This window comes from Parambassis ranga, chromosome 12 (genome assembly GCF_900634625.1).
Source record: "Parambassis ranga chromosome 12, fParRan2.1, whole genome shotgun sequence".
NCBI classification, from domain to species: domain Eukaryota; kingdom Metazoa; phylum Chordata; class Actinopteri; family Ambassidae; genus Parambassis; species Parambassis ranga.
In genome coordinates this window covers 7,373,034-7,388,473 of record NC_041032.1, presented here as the reverse complement: position 1 = coordinate 7,388,473, position 15,440 = coordinate 7,373,034, and the positions used below count along the sequence as shown (strand labels likewise).

At 41.2% G+C, this 15,440-nt stretch overlaps 2 protein-coding genes across 2 annotated transcripts in view; one reads left to right on the top strand and one right to left on the bottom strand.

The window, feature by feature from the left end:
- Positions 1–5,181, bottom strand: part of LOC114443454 (poly [ADP-ribose] polymerase tankyrase-1) — a 56,096-nt gene extending 50,915 nt beyond the window's left edge. The window contains exons 1-3 of the mRNA XM_028417492.1: positions 4,675–5,181; positions 3,898–4,013; positions 3,010–3,118 (exon numbers count right to left, since the gene is read on the bottom strand). Coding sequence (XP_028273293.1) covers positions 3,010–3,118; positions 3,898–4,013; positions 4,675–5,164 — 715 coding nt within the window. The 5' untranslated portion in view covers positions 5,165–5,181. The remainder of the gene's footprint in view (positions 1–3,009; positions 3,119–3,897; positions 4,014–4,674) is intronic.
- Positions 5,182–8,377: 3,196 nt separating this feature from the next.
- LOC114443455 (claudin-23-like) lies at positions 8,378–10,049 on the top strand. Its single transcript, XM_028417494.1, has one exon. The coding sequence runs from the start codon at positions 8,480–8,482 to the stop codon at positions 9,296–9,298; it is 819 nt and encodes a 272-aa protein (XP_028273295.1). The 5' UTR covers positions 8,378–8,479; the 3' UTR covers positions 9,299–10,049.
- Positions 10,050–15,440: the final 5,391 nt, after the last annotated feature.

Genomic DNA, 15,440 nt, shown 5'->3' with positions numbered 1-15,440 from the left:
GAGCAACCCCAATCCTTTTTTTGTACAGGATTAGTTTTCAGGGACAATGTCAGATTTGCAACAGTTATCTTCTAACTGTCTGCAATGTCTGTGACCAATCAATGAGCGCAATGAACTCAAGAGGCGTCCAGGGTTTCTCGATGTTCTCCAAGTACTGTTTCAAAGGAGTAAGATGCACTGTATATTATTATTTTCTGGAGGAAAATAAATTCCACTTCCTGTAACACAGTAAAAAATGAGCGGATCAGCAGAGCATTTGCGGTTACCAAGTTTAGAATAATATCATCTGAATTTTCTCGGCAGAAAATAAATGAAACACCTGCAAATAACGTGGTTGTTGCTCTTAAGTGACAGACTGACTGACTCGTTTTTTCAAATCCTAAAAACACTGTCTATAATTTATGAAACAAAACATAGTGCATAGGTCCTACATTAGGGCAGTCCCTATATGTATTAGATTTACTGCTGCAACTGTCTCCATCCATCAAACTAAATGCATTTTTTTAGATTTATAACCCCTGGTCTGCAACGAGACATCTCACACATCAACACATGGATTCCAACCAGAAACAAACAGCAGTCCCACCTCTGCTGTGATGTGTAATCACATGACATGTAAACAAACCACAAAAGCAGCTGGAGGGTAGAAGAAGACAGACGTCAGTATGGTTTATTCAAACCCAACAACCCTGCCGTCTGTGATGTAATTATAACAGATCATTCCATCTCAGTCTCAATAATTACTGACACAAGGAGAATGGAAGGGAAAGTAAACATCCACCCAGAAAAGGTGGAGGGTCAGTGATCTATACTCATTAACCTGCATGCACAGAACTGCCATTCTCAATGTTTTTAGACACCAAGCCATTTATCTGGCTGCTTTTCAATTCTACAGACCTTCCTTATCCTAAGTTTTATTACATGTTTGCCTCCAAAGCTGGAGCTTAAAAAGATGCAGGCCTGGTACTGATGAGAGATTAATTTCTTACACACAAAAAAGGACAGAGCGTCCATCACGATGAGCTGCATCCGAGTTCATTCGAAGCTCATTCTGCTGTTAAATCTTTAAACCTGGCAGGGTGACAGGCTACTAAAACTCTGTCCAATAAACAAGCCACTACACGTCATGTGACTTTTGTTTACATGTGCTGGTCTGCTTGTGCAGTTTAGGACACCAAACCAAACAAAGTCAGTGTGCATTTTGTGGCTCACAGCGAGAAAAACAAACGGAAGGTGTAATTTGACTATGGAATAGAATGCCCTTATAGCTATTGACAGAGTATTGATTATCACCAATCAAAGCAAATTAGTTTGTTTTCCATAGTAAAACCTACATTAATTGCTTAATTATCTGTTTTGACAAAATAAATTGCACCGCATTTATCATCAGTATTTTTAATTCAGACCCGTACAGTATGATTGCTATCCAATGTGTTTTTTTATTATCATGTAGTAATTCTGAAAAACATCCCTGTTGCTGTAGTCAAGGACATTAAAACCCAGGAGAATAATGATGAGTGGAAACAAGCAGTGTAGTTTTCCTTTGTGCCAGAGAAGAAAGACACGCAGGAGATGTGTGTCTTGAGAAGAGGAGCAGTGAAGGTGCTAAAAGTTGCATCTAAAAACACTGCCATATGGCCTGAGAAGTATTTTCTTTTTAAACAAGAAACCAATGACGCATTTATCATCCACCAGCTATTATCAGGCTTAATTTTCTGGAAGTAGAAACATTCATATTCACAAACGGACCAATCAAAATCTTTGTGACAGCAGTTTAAGCTGCACATGCCCACATGAGACCACACACTGTGGACTAAAGGCAATCCATTAAACATCTCCTATAACGCCTGCTAACTCTGAAAGATCAGGCCATAACAGACAAGGATCAGAGCCACAGTATTTTGTATTTGAATAATCATATGTCTACAACAGGCCACAAGTTCTTATTGACAAGTTAGGTTAACCTTTTTCATTTACTATGTATCCACACCGAGTGTCTCTGCAAGAACATAGTGCACAGTTCAGCTTGGCATCAGCTTCTGACTCTATCCAGCATGTTAGACCTCAACTTTTATGTGATTTCTAATTACTGCTAAATCAATAAGCAACTTAGGATGCACTCAGGATTTATCACTGTACCACAAAGCAGTTTTTCAGAGCCCAAAACAACACAACTCTCCCTCACTGTTGCTCTCACTTTACCATTACTTTATCCATTTCTTATGTTTATTCACACTAAGACATTTTTTTCTACAACAATCAATAAAATTAACTTATAGCTCAGACTGTTTCAGACTGTTTCCATACTGTGAATCTTGTCTACTTGATATGTTCCTCAGGGATCCAGCAGATAGACTCTGTTCTTTTTAAATGTAAAATCCACATCAATGACGGATACATGGATTTTTTTAAAGCTTAAAGCTTTTATTAAGCTTAAAGTGTATCAGGCTTATGTGCTATGTTATGTTCACACACAGCCGTTCAAATCGCACAAATATCCTGCTTCATCGAGAAAGTTTCTGCTGTGGCTGATCAAAACTGCCTGTGTACCAGTTTCACTGTGGGCAGATACACCCACAACAACGAGCAGGGAAATAAAATCAATAAATCAATACATAAACATGAGTGTTCTTTTCTTTGTGCAGCCCACTTACAGCTATTTCTGTGTAGAAAACTGTGTCAATTAAAGACATTTTCCTTAAGGCTGAATCAGTATCACCTTGCATCATGTGCATCTCTACTAAATATCCAGCATGACAAGGAATCCGCTGTACTTTTGTCCCCTGTGTGTCACACCAGTAAGCAGTAACACAGTAAATGCACTTTATAGGTTATTTGCTGCTTTACACTTAATGGCAAATGGGCATTTTATAGTGTCTAATATTAATTTGTGATTATATAAAAGCCCAGGTTGTGACTTTGGAAAGGTATGCACACACACACACATCACAGGGCAATTATACAGTTCTCGATATAACACTTCCGCCGAGTGTGTTTCTGCACGCTCACCTATGCAGACGTCTATCTTGCCCTTAATGGCGGCTTCGTGTAGAGGCGTGTAGTTCCAGTTGTCTCGAGCGTTAGGGTCAGCCCCTTGGCAGAGCAACAAGGACACCACCTTAAAAACAAGATTCACATCATTTGCATTTATTATGTATTTAGTACCAACAAAAAAAAATGAAACCACATCCAGATTAGATCCAATCCGAGACGTGACGTCGAACCCAACCAGACAAGTCGAGCCACTGTACTGTACATTTATTTACAGTAGTGCACTATTCACAATTCAAAAAATACAGTAAAGATGTAAAAGTACAATATGTTGAAGGAATAAATATGCATAAATTCAAAGCATACGTTGTATTCTGCTCCAATTTGTTGCCACACTTACTACAGTTTATGTTGCCAAATGTGTTTAAGTGACACTTGGTAAGTAGCCAAACGGCCACTTTCCATCTGTGTATTGTCTGGGTGATTGGTTTCAGTATCTCTCATCAGAAATACTATTCATCACCTCGATTATACAGTTACATTAACATCACCAAGTGGCCTACAACAAAGCTCTGAGAGCCTCTAAAACATCTGAAACTGTTGTTCACGGATCATAAGGACACAGAGTATCACAGATAATCCACAAACATCCGCAGGACGTTTCAGCATGAGCCAAATATATCAAAGTAGGAATGAGAGTCAATATTCTCAATGTGAGCTTTAGGGATGAGTGTGTACATTAATGTTTACAGAGGCGGGACACATTTGCATGTTTGGACAGAATAATCTTTTGCTGATGGCTTCTATGTAAACACACTTCACTGCACTTCAACAAGTGTTTTGTTTGAGGCTTGTTGAGTAAAAAAAAAAACAATCATATGAAAATGTTACTGTGTAAAGTCCCACCTCAGAATGACCGAAGGAGCAGGCGTTGTGTAGCGGTATCAGACCTCCATCGTCTCGGGCGTGCACATTAGCGCCAGTCTTAAGGAGGTGATCTACCACATCTTTACGCCCAAAACCTGAGACAAAAGCAGAAAAATTACTTCAGTAAACAGAGCACCAAACTAATCCTGAACATAGAATCAATATTTCTATTTGTATTTTGTTTTTTTTTTAAGTGCTTTAGGAAAGTTGTACAAGAAAAGCTTGTTCTGTCCTCAGTATAAAACAGTGTGACTCCAGAGAATCTCTTCATCTTGTTCAAGCTGACAAGGATTAGAAGGCAGAGGGTATAAACAAACAGCTGTGTGTGTGTGTTTTTCTTTTTTCCTGCACTGCTAAATGAATTGAAAACCAAAAATAACTACTTTCTACTTTATCAGAAGCAGATCAAATATGTAAAAAATCGTTACTTCTATTCAAATGTTGCATTTGATTTGTTGTATAAGAACCTGTACACGGCTTACATTCTTAGATATCATGATATATTAATAAATAGAGAAGTCAGCTGATTAATTACTGGTTTTCCAACAGGGCAGGAATGAGAATGAGACAGGAAACCGAAATATTTTGGACGATGCACTGAAAATGTTGGTGCATGTCATGACAGTGTGCGCTAGCATCATCCTGATTCTTGTGGTAAAGCCTCGTGTTTACTCATCTCCTCATAAAATGCAGCTCTACTGCTGCACAACCTGCTGATATTAACACAAGTCCTGTCTACCAGATGCTTTGCTTTACCTGCAGCGAAATGCAGGGGTGTTGATTTGCGTCCAGCCATGTCTTTAGCGTTAACATTCACCGCATCCACAAGTTTCTTCACCCTCGAAACATCCCCGTTTCGACAGGCTTCAAACAGATCCCTGAAAGCCCCATTAGCAACGCTGCTGCTGCTGCCCGGGATTCCGCTGCCCGAATCAGGCGTCGAGCCAGGACTGGTCCCGCTGTCCTCGGTGGTGGTCGGAGAGCTAGCGCTGCTACTAGTGCTGCAGCTGCTGGTGCTGCTGCTGCTGCCACTGGCGGAGAGGGCCGAAGCTGGGAAGGTGGTAGTGGGAGAGGCCGGGGATACCTCACCGTCAGGAGCGCTCTCCATGGCGGCTCCGCGAGGAGACGAGGTGGCATCGTCGCTGGATGCAGGCGGAGAGCCAGGCGGGGTAACGGAGAGAGAGGAGCCGCGGGGCGGGGTGCTTGGCTGCTGCTGCTGCTGAGAGGAGCGACGAGGCGTCGCCATTTTCACAACACAACAGTCCCCACTAGCAACAAAAACACTGCTGACAGTTTCCTGCCAGAAAAGACAAACTTCCGCTTGGTTTAGGCTGCACCTCAAAACCCTGGAGCAAGGCTCCAAGTAGCAACATCTTCATGTGTGTTCTCACTAAAATCTTATGATGGGGCTTCTTATTCAGACTGCACACGTTTGTTTGTTGATTGTTTTGCCGAAAAAAATACCTTTTGATTTTATTCTAGGAATTGAAAGCAAAATATGTATTTATTATATTTTTAATTAAATAAAGAACCACATTAAGATGTAAAATTAATAATTATTATTTTTTATTTATTCATTATGTATGTCAGAGCCAGCTCTGATGTTTGTTATATATATATTGCTGGCTCTGGAATATTATGAATCATTTTAGCCCATTGTGGAGTGTCAAAAACATCGTTTCTTTACTTAATGGTCGCCATCTTGAACTTTTGGGACCCAAAGCCCCGCCCCTTGGTTCCATATTGGAACCAGGGGACCCTCGCTCACCTACAGGGCTCAAGGCTAACCAAAGCTTCATGCACTGTACCACCATTGCTTTGTCATGCTGCACAAGAACTACTGCACTTACTGGGCTTTAACTGTAATGCCAGCTAATATAGTATATTGCTATATACTGCAGCAATAGGATATATACACACATACATGTATATCTGCATATTTGTTCAATGTGTGCATGAAATGTTTTTGAAGCCCTGCAGGCCAACGGCGGTATTGCACTTTGAGACACTTCCACATTGCCAATATAGTTTTCATGGTTGCTGCTTGGTTTAGAAATGCCTGTTCTGCCCCCTAGTGGAGAGTGTTGAGGGTGCAGAGCACTCTGAAAACAACAAAACTGAACCAGAGATTTAAACATTCTTTTACACTGAACAAGTGAAGCATGGTGCAGATTCTTGGAAAACCTAACTACGCCTCGGATGCTCTCCTGACAAAATGTTACCGTAGCTTCATTAACTGGCCACCAGATAGTAGCAGAAGCCCTGTAAGATTAGACTTAAATGTTTTATTTGGTGGTACAATGAACACAGCCTCTCTCTTATATTCAGTCAACATTTCAAGGCTTTCTCTTCATGTTTTGGTCTTTTATTCACTCATCAGAATGTGGATGTATGACAATTCTGTTTAAAATGAATTCATATATTATTATGTGAAATTTTTACATATTATGCTGATACTGAGAACCCAGCACTTGAAGGAAGAGAGCTGCTGCACATGAGGAAGTTCCATCAGTGGAACGTGACATTCATGTCGTTGGTGAACTATGAATCACCGATTTCACCCTATAAAAACATTACAAGCAACAAACAGTGTGCAGTACAAATGTCACATCTAGATGAGTTCATGCATCTCTGAGTTATAGGCAATGACTTTGACCATTGAATTTTAATCAGTTCATTCTTGAGTCCACGTTTGGAGAAATGTGTTGTGAGGTCACAGTGACCTCGATTGCCTGATTAGAAAAACTATGAGTTCAGATGGAATCAAAGAATACAAACGTTATTCATAAACTGATATGATCTTCTAAATCTGCTTTAAAAAAGGGAATTTATTCACCATGATGGAGAATGAAAAACACTTGAGGAACTGTGGCAGATTTTCAGTCTGTGATGAAGCAGCAGTAGTCTGAGTATTTTTTAAGAGACAGTTTTGTTTTGAAAGCCAAAATCTCTGCCTGAGAGACGACCTTGATGATTTAAAACATGAATCCTGAAAGCTCTCCCACACACTTGATGATTTTGGATAGTAATAATGTCATTTTTCCTGTCAAACAGTGTATACTACAGATAGTGTTAGTGTTAGTGATAACTGTTTTTTTACATACAGATCGGAAGTGGCAGCTGTTGAGTGTGACCACAAAGTTTATAGCAGTGATTCAGCTTTTAAAAAGGGCGATTTACACAACACTGCTGTGTCAGAGGCTTGGTATGCAAAGTGTGTCTGATCGGTTGGTTGACATACCTGTCATTCCTTCTTCAACGGCTCTTTGTGTGTCAAAGTACACACATTTTAGAGCAAAAACAACAACGACCTGAATGGCTTCTACCATGAAGGTCTCAAAGGTTTGAACTTGAAGCACATATCTGCAGGAATAAAATGAGATAATATGGGTGATGAACACTAGAAGGCTTTAGCTTGTAGCAGGGATGGATTACTGCATGGGCTGATCATCCTGGGCCCAGACCAAGGGGACCAAGGGTTCAGGGATCCCTGAAGCCCGAGCCTGTGCACTATGTTTATATGATAATGGGGTCCTGTAGCATTGTATAGTATTATATATTGTCAATAATAATAATAAGGATAGGGGGGTCTGGGTCCAGGGGCCCATTGACTCATAATCCGTCCCTGGCTTGTAGTATCTGTTAAGCCTCTGAATACCTTTCCTTTAGGATCAATAATATTGATGTGGGTTTCACTCTCATCTCAGCTGCTTTCGAGAGAACTGTGCATCTTTGATTATCATTACAGGGGTCAATGAGCTCGCCTTCTTTATTAGGTCTTCTTTCTTTGGATGATCAGCTTGACCTGAGAGTAGGGGAAATCAGATAGAGAGAGGAGGAAGGGTATAAGCAGGAAGAAAACAGATAAACAGAGAGATGGATGAAAAGAACAGAAACACAATGAGGCAGAAAGGTATCTGAGCCGCTCACAGGAGATTCCTGCGCTGCTACATTCTTCCCACACAGCCACAATGGCATTTTTCAAACCGAAGCCAAAACAATTTCTGAGTATGTCATGTTCTGTTAATCTGATGGAAAATCTCCATGATAAGGAAAAAATAGTTCAGTCTCATGCAGTAACCTTAGACTTAGACTTAGTTTAGGGAACCTTAGAGACTGTTTTAAAAACTGCAATTGTTAAAAGACCTATAATTGTTTTTTTTGACATTTTCTTTTCATTTATTTTGTTATTTTCACTGCTGAAGTGCCACTCTGGGACCTTGAACTGAAAAAAAAAATCAACATCACTACTTGCTGTCAAGCCTATCACACATTTGCATGACAGATCAGCCTCATCGAAACTCCCCTCTCCCCTTCTTCGCTGCTGCAAGTATAAGGATGAAAAGCTGCCCCGCCCGCCTGTGCACGGAGCGCCACACCTGTCCTATTTGGGGACTGTGCCGGCAGACAGGTGAGTCTACAGCCACGCCCACTGCCAAGTTTCAGTCCGACTTGTTTTTAAAGACCAGCTGCCGAGGCTGTCAAAACCCGTCTGCTCCTGTTGAATTTAATACACTGAGTTTGTAAGCAGGCGTCATCAACAACAGCAGCAGCAGCAAACATGCCGCGATCAGCGCAGGAGTGGGTCCGGATGTCCTTGCGCACTCCGGGCATCTTTATTTTTGGGATGGTCATGGCTCCATGCGGTTGGATCCTGGACTTGACTGCCACCGTGGCCCCAAACTGGAGGACTCTGCACAGCGTCCCTAACAGCCCATCTGATCAGATCATCGAGCAAGGCATCTGGGACATCTGCAAATCCTTCACCACCTCCTCATCGAGGCAGTGCAACCAGCAGGACACGACATACTTCAACGAACAGATCATAGACATCGCTCAGGGCCTGATGGTGGCCTCTCTCGTCGTTACCCTACTCGGGCTCGCAGTGGCCATCCCGGGGGTGCGCTGCTGGAGAGACAGGCCTAACTGGACGGTAGCCGGCCTGGGGGGACTGCTGATCTTCTGCTCGGGCGTAATGACCATCATACCCATTGCCTGGTACACCCACATCCTCACTAACGTCAAAACCGTGACGCCGCTCATAGATGTGCGCGTCGGCTACTGCATCGTCCTGGGCTATATCGGCGGGATATTTGAAGTCCTGGGCGGATTCGTCATGTTCATCGGGATCTGTCGCTGCTGTGGAGGGAAGAACCGAGGAGAGGTGCGGATTGAAGAGGTCACGAGCCGCCAACCGAAGCCGGCACCTAGGCGCGTTGTCGTGCCAAGCCTGGACCGGGCCAGGAGCAGCGTCAGCAGCAGCGTCCCATACTCCAAGGACTCATTGGATGATGACGTGTCCTTCCCACGGGCCAAGAGTCCCGCAGCCCGGTCGACCAACACCTCCTTCAACGGCAGACCCTACGATGCAGACCTATGAGAAGCTCCAAGACGCACAGGAAAGGGACGTGAAGTGGGACACTTGCAAAAGGGAACCAAGAAAACCACAATGTAGTATTGTAGTATAGGAGACACCACAAAGTACTTTTGAAGTTACACCCATTGTTGACTGATGTAGAAGTAGGCTACTGTCAAAAAGGAATATTTACCCGGTAAGAGATGACATAGTATCAGTTAACTCACCATGATGACCTGAAGTGAAGGAGAATCACTTTAAAAGAGTGTTAACAGTGCTCCATCAGTGGGCATACGTGTATTTATGGAACAGTGTGTGTAATGTTTGAGTGACAAGGCCTTGGCTGCAAAAAAAAATAGCCTAGCTATAACAATAATAGTATAACATACATTATATTTGTGTGCCTTGTGCAGCATACTTGTTAAGATAAAGGCAAAGGTGTGATGTAAATTGTAATTGTAAAAAAGAATGGAAGGAGCTTGCTGTGAAGGAGTCCAGTAAATGAAGAATTACATTGAAACACAGATCAAAATCAGTTGTATAAGTCTGAAGGAAATGGATACTTAAAACATGTAAATACAATATAGTAAATCTTCCACACTTTAAGGAAGGTTTTATTTTTTCTTTGTACATTTTATAATGCAAAACCCCTTTTTTCTTTCTTCTTTTTGTTGTACAAACTGTAATCATGCACTTTAAAATCATGGCCAACCTTGTACGCTGTTGTAAGAAACTCCCTACAGTGATCAATATACTCTGTGATACAAGTGCTGTTTATTAAATTTGCACTATATGTCTGTGTATGTGTGTGTCTGTGTAAACCTTGTTATGGCTTTTTGCTGTGCTGTGAAAGACACTAATCAAACACACACAGGCTACAATTGAAATATTTTCCTTCTCTCGCCCAGTTTGTTGTGTTAAACTTGTAAGTATACAGACTATGTAGTCTGACCGGTCTAAGGAGCTGCTTATTCTTCTGACAACATTATCTCTTCAGTTCAAACTGGTGTTACCTCTGAAACAAGGCGACACTGTACTGAGCAGTCATGCCTCCTTTTATGAGTTCCTGGGAAGTCTTTTGGGATTAAATAAATAAATATCTGGACAGACATAAATATAAGCTGTAACTGACAGAGGTATACATCCACCATGATGGTAGTCTGCATAACAAATGCTTGTATGTTTGGAAGAGGAACATGGGACCGGCAAACATTTAACATAGGGAGGGGTAAAAATAAATACAGGACAGGACACAGAAGAGTGATCTCCCTCCTGGAATGACTGGAGTAGTGCATGTAGGGAGACACCTGGTGGTCAGTCTCCTCCAGGTGCACCACAACAATGTAGACAACCCTGTTATCCCTCTTTTTTTGACAGATCATCCAGGTTTTAAATTGTTAGTTGTTTTCTTTCTTAGTTGTGCACCCTGAACTGATCTGCACAATGGCATGCTGCATTATGGTTCAGAATCCAATCAATGTTTTTTTTACTGCAACAGCTAAACTCTTAATGTTTTATCTCCTTTAATATGGATGCAGTGCTTTGGATCAAACTATTACAAATGCACCAGTCCTAGTGTGAGGTTTGACAAGTTAATGCAATAACATAATCATAATCACAGCATATAGACAGAGAGCGTAAATGTTGAAGCCTACATTACCCATGATGCAACAGATCCAAAACCAGAAAGTCTGGAATCAGAAAATACAGCTAGCTCACCGCCACCCTCGTGTCAGCTCGTTCCTGTTTCTCATTGGATCAGACACATATTTCCTCACGTTTCAAAGACACTCAGGGTAGAAGTCAGTTTAGTTAGGTAAACACTGAAGCTGATATTATGATGTTAATGTGTGTGCATTTAAGGTTAGGAACAAATTGACAGACAAAAGTTAGAAAATTAAATAAAGCTGCTTGCTCAAAGGGGTTTTTAAAGAGCACAGTGCATTATGTGTTTTTTTCTTAAATAAGCCAGAGAAAAGTGACAAAAACTAGAAAGAGAAGCCATCTTTTCATCATCTTTACAGAAAGAGTAATCATATTAACAAAAGTACAAAAACATAGTGAAAACAGTTTGACCTACATTTAAACTGATGGTGTTTAGGCCAGGCTACTGTCACTTTAAGAAATGAAATGCAGAGCAGAATGACAAACTGTTCACACACAACCTTCATTTATACACAGAAATGCTCCTCTTATATATCAGGAAGTCAATCTTCTATAGGTCTATGCAACTTTCTAATTTTCTTTCTAAGTGCTTGCTTTTTGTGGTTATTATTGGTGTACTGATGCATAGCATTATAAAATACCTGCTATACCTGCTGTGTAGATTTGGAGGTACACAGCCTCATAAGTGCCAAAATCAATTGGTCTGGTTCTTAGATTGTATTGAAGGGACTGGCAAAAAATTCTTCCTAAACAAATGATATTTGCCTTAAATCATTAAATTCTGTATGAACTCCTTCAAGTCATTTTATCAGCCCTGCTCTCGCTGTATTCAAATGGAGCCTTCCTCGTAGAGAGCAGCAATACTGTATGTGAAGATTTGCATTATGTTGTGGGTTAGAAATCACAATCAGCCTGTCTATGGAAACACACTTTTGCATGGAAGAAACGTGATCAAGGAAGGTTTGGATTTAGTAGTAGCCAGGATCTGTAGTAGAGACAGATCCTGGCATTCTGGTACTACACATTTGTATTTTGTATTCTAAACCCTTCTGGTTTTGATGTGATGCCGTCATTTATGCTTGTTTCCAGTACTGTCAGCCCGTTTTCATCCTTTGGCAGTAACAGCTTAAACAGAGGGTGTAATCAGGGCAGGGCCTGCAGCAGGAGCGGACAGAACACACTGATCCATCAGCCTTCAGTCTATCAGCTCAGTATCTGAGTTTCTGGGATGCAGTCAGGCAGGTGAAGCTACAAGTCAGCCATTAAGGTAGAAAAGTAGATCTGCTTGCAATACTTAAACTGCACTGTAAACCCCTCAGAGGACCGCTGAAGGAAGCTTAGTGGTTTCCCTGTCTGCAGAACCACAGCCTGGACAAGAATGAGAGAATTTATTCACTATTAAATATTTGAAAAACCCTCTATCAATATTTATGAGATTATAGTATATGTTTTATTACTTATAGTCCTAATGTATTTGGGACTGAACATCAATGACATGCTTACCTCAGGCATAGTTTTTGCACTTTATACAGCTATGTTGTAGCCATTTGTGCCACTTCTCTCCTCCTCCTCTTGTTTTGTTTTTGCCGCAACTTTGCAAGAACAAAAGCCAGGGTCAGCAAGCCGATGATGATGCCAATCACACTCAGGGTCAGTGGGATGCTTAGGGCTCCGTTCACTGTATCCTCACAGAACTCTCCCCGGTAGCCCAAATTGCAGTTGCACATCAAATCTACACCAACGCCGGGAGGAGGAGGTACACATGTGCCCCGGCCATTGCACTGAACCTCTCCACAGTTTGGCAGGCTGTAATCAATGCCTCTTGGTTGGGGAGCATGGACAGGGGTGGTCATCTCGGAAGAGGGAATGATGAACACACTGGAGTGAGGGAGGAAAGAGAATAGAGGAGAGGTGAATGAGCGGACAGACACACCCTACAACACAGAAGGTAAACAAGAGGAGGAAAAGTGTCAATGAATGGCCTGAGGGTGGGTTGGGTAAGCCATGTCTCAGTTTGCTCTGAAAACCACAGGACTCCTTCAACAATGAGGACTGTACAGACGTAGTTTGTTCACAGAAATGTTTTTTTTTGTTATTAATCATATTTCATGACCATCTTTATGACTTCACAAACATGTTGGATGAAGTTAGTGCTGCTCTACCTCAGCGTCTCAGTGAATATATCAAATTACAGCTCAGTGTGTAATAACCAAGCATGATCAGAGATCCTTAAGGTCCAAAAAATTTGATTTTTTGTACAGATTAAACTACAAATAACAAGATATTGTGTATAAATAGAAACAGCTTCCTTGCAGAGAGAAGCTGCTTGTCAAGCGAAGCCACTCACAAACAAATCTTTAATTATTAAATGACATTACATTAAATCATCACACGTAACCCAAAAAGTAAAGAAACAATAAAAATACAACACATTAGTACACAACTCATAGGAATAAGCAGGAGCGGATGCTGCAATCAGCAAATAAGTCCCCTCAAAGATGCATCATCATCTATATAAAATGCTGATCCTAAACATCACACAGTCATTGCTACCATACTGAACAATGCAATTCTGTTTTTACTGCATCCCATATAAATCCAATGTGGCTGCTAAACCAAACGCATCCTAATGTAGAATCCCTCTGTGAAAAAAGCACTGCAAAAATGATTGTACTAGAGGATACAGCAATTTGACAAACTAAGCATCTTGTTTGTCAGGTTCCCCTCTGAAACAACAAATTCCACATTGGCTTCAGGGCACAGTAAACGAGGAAGGCAACATATGATGAGAAAAGCAACATTTACTCACAGAAAAAGAGGGCAGTCCTAAATATATCTTCACTTTCTTGTTGCAGGGAGGGTCAGGTGATACAATGTCCTGGCTCTTGTTCCTCTTCTAGTGAGGGAGTCTGCAGCAAAAGGAGGGGAGAGGAGGAAAGCTGAGACCTGTAAGTACCTGTCTGTTTTTTATCTCCCCATCATACACACACACACACACACACACGAGACATACAATCTCCTTGACTTTCCCTTTTATCTGGCTTATCTTCACATGGGCTGAGTCATGCATAAACAAATACACACATAACATCCCTGCAACAACATTCCATCAGAAAGAACACTTAATTATTGACTCACTATGACTCACAAAACGTATCACCCCGACATCCCCGGGAACAAACAGGTTTCCTTTGTGTGTCATATTTGATAGGTAATAAAAAAAAAAAACATTAAGTACCTTGTGCCTTGTGCACACTTACCTAAGGTCTAAAACACTGGAGCTGTTTGTTAAACCAGCGAGGGGAGGGAGGAGAATGAGGAGGCATGTTGAAACAGAACTCACCTGACAAGACCAGACAGGGCTGACATGTGTAACATGCAGGTATTCATGCATGTGAGTCACGCTGTGCAATCCAGACTGAGCAACAAATTATACCAGTACAACTGCTCATATTTTCTGTTGTGTTACCATAACCGATCATTGACCGGCTCTTACCAAGCACAAATCACAGTCATTTCCTTGTGGTCATTGCAGCGTGGCTGCTAAAGGGTCCACGGTTTTGTTTTTAAACTCATCCTGAGCAGACAGTTATATTAATTCATCTCATGCATTGAAAGAAGCTGCAACACATAAGAGCTGAAGTCTAGTGTAGAACCACTTCCTGGTTTAGGTGGTTCTGGGCATCTAGGTGGAGACACACAACAAAGCTGCAGAGGTATTTAGCCTGAACATGTCCTCCCACTTTGAGGATGATAATTATTATTCCAGTAAACCGGGGGATGGGTATTGAAATGAATTAAGTCTATAGCATGTAGGCCCACCAAACATGTCCATAACATGTCTACAGGCAATACACAAAACAGTTTCATCAAGTCAACAGGAGGAAGTTGATATCGAAAGAAGAGTGCCAATCAAAAGCAACATGTGAATTTCAAAACAAAGGTACACACAGTGCTCAGTTAAAGTTGTGGTAATTTTTTTAAAATCAGGAAAAAAAAGTCAGAACTTTTTTTGTGTGGTAGCAATTCTTTCAAGCACTCGTAGTAAACAGTGCAGCAGCCAGTGAGCCTTACTGAACCCCAGATGCATAAAAAATAAGTAGATCATATATAAATTAAAAAAAAAAAAAACCTGGTTACCTGACCTAATTTCTTGGCAATCACAGATGACAGGAAGTAGCCATTACTCCATGTTTACTCCTGTTTCTGTATGAACTGTATCAAAGGGGTCTAAGTGACCAGTGCTCTTCTAGCTGGTGCATTTTGTCACCTTCAGGCAGAGCTAGGCCAATCACAGCCCACTTTCCAGGCTTAACGCCAGACTAAAATTAATTTTCTTGGGGCTAAAGCCACACGAACAATTTTCCCCAAGTTAAGTGAACAACACATTTTAAATGTTAAAATGATACATTTAAAGAGCAATTAGAGCAAATCCTTATTGACTAAGTATAATCTAAATGATGCCCTCTCACTTCAATCCTTAAGCCCTGCATTCTCTACA

What these genes read in the sequence shown, in the direction of transcription:
- LOC114443455 (XM_028417494.1), top strand. Translation starts at nt 8,480, where the DNA reads ATGCCGCGATCAGCGCAGGAGTGGGTCCGGATGTCCTTGCGCACTCCG.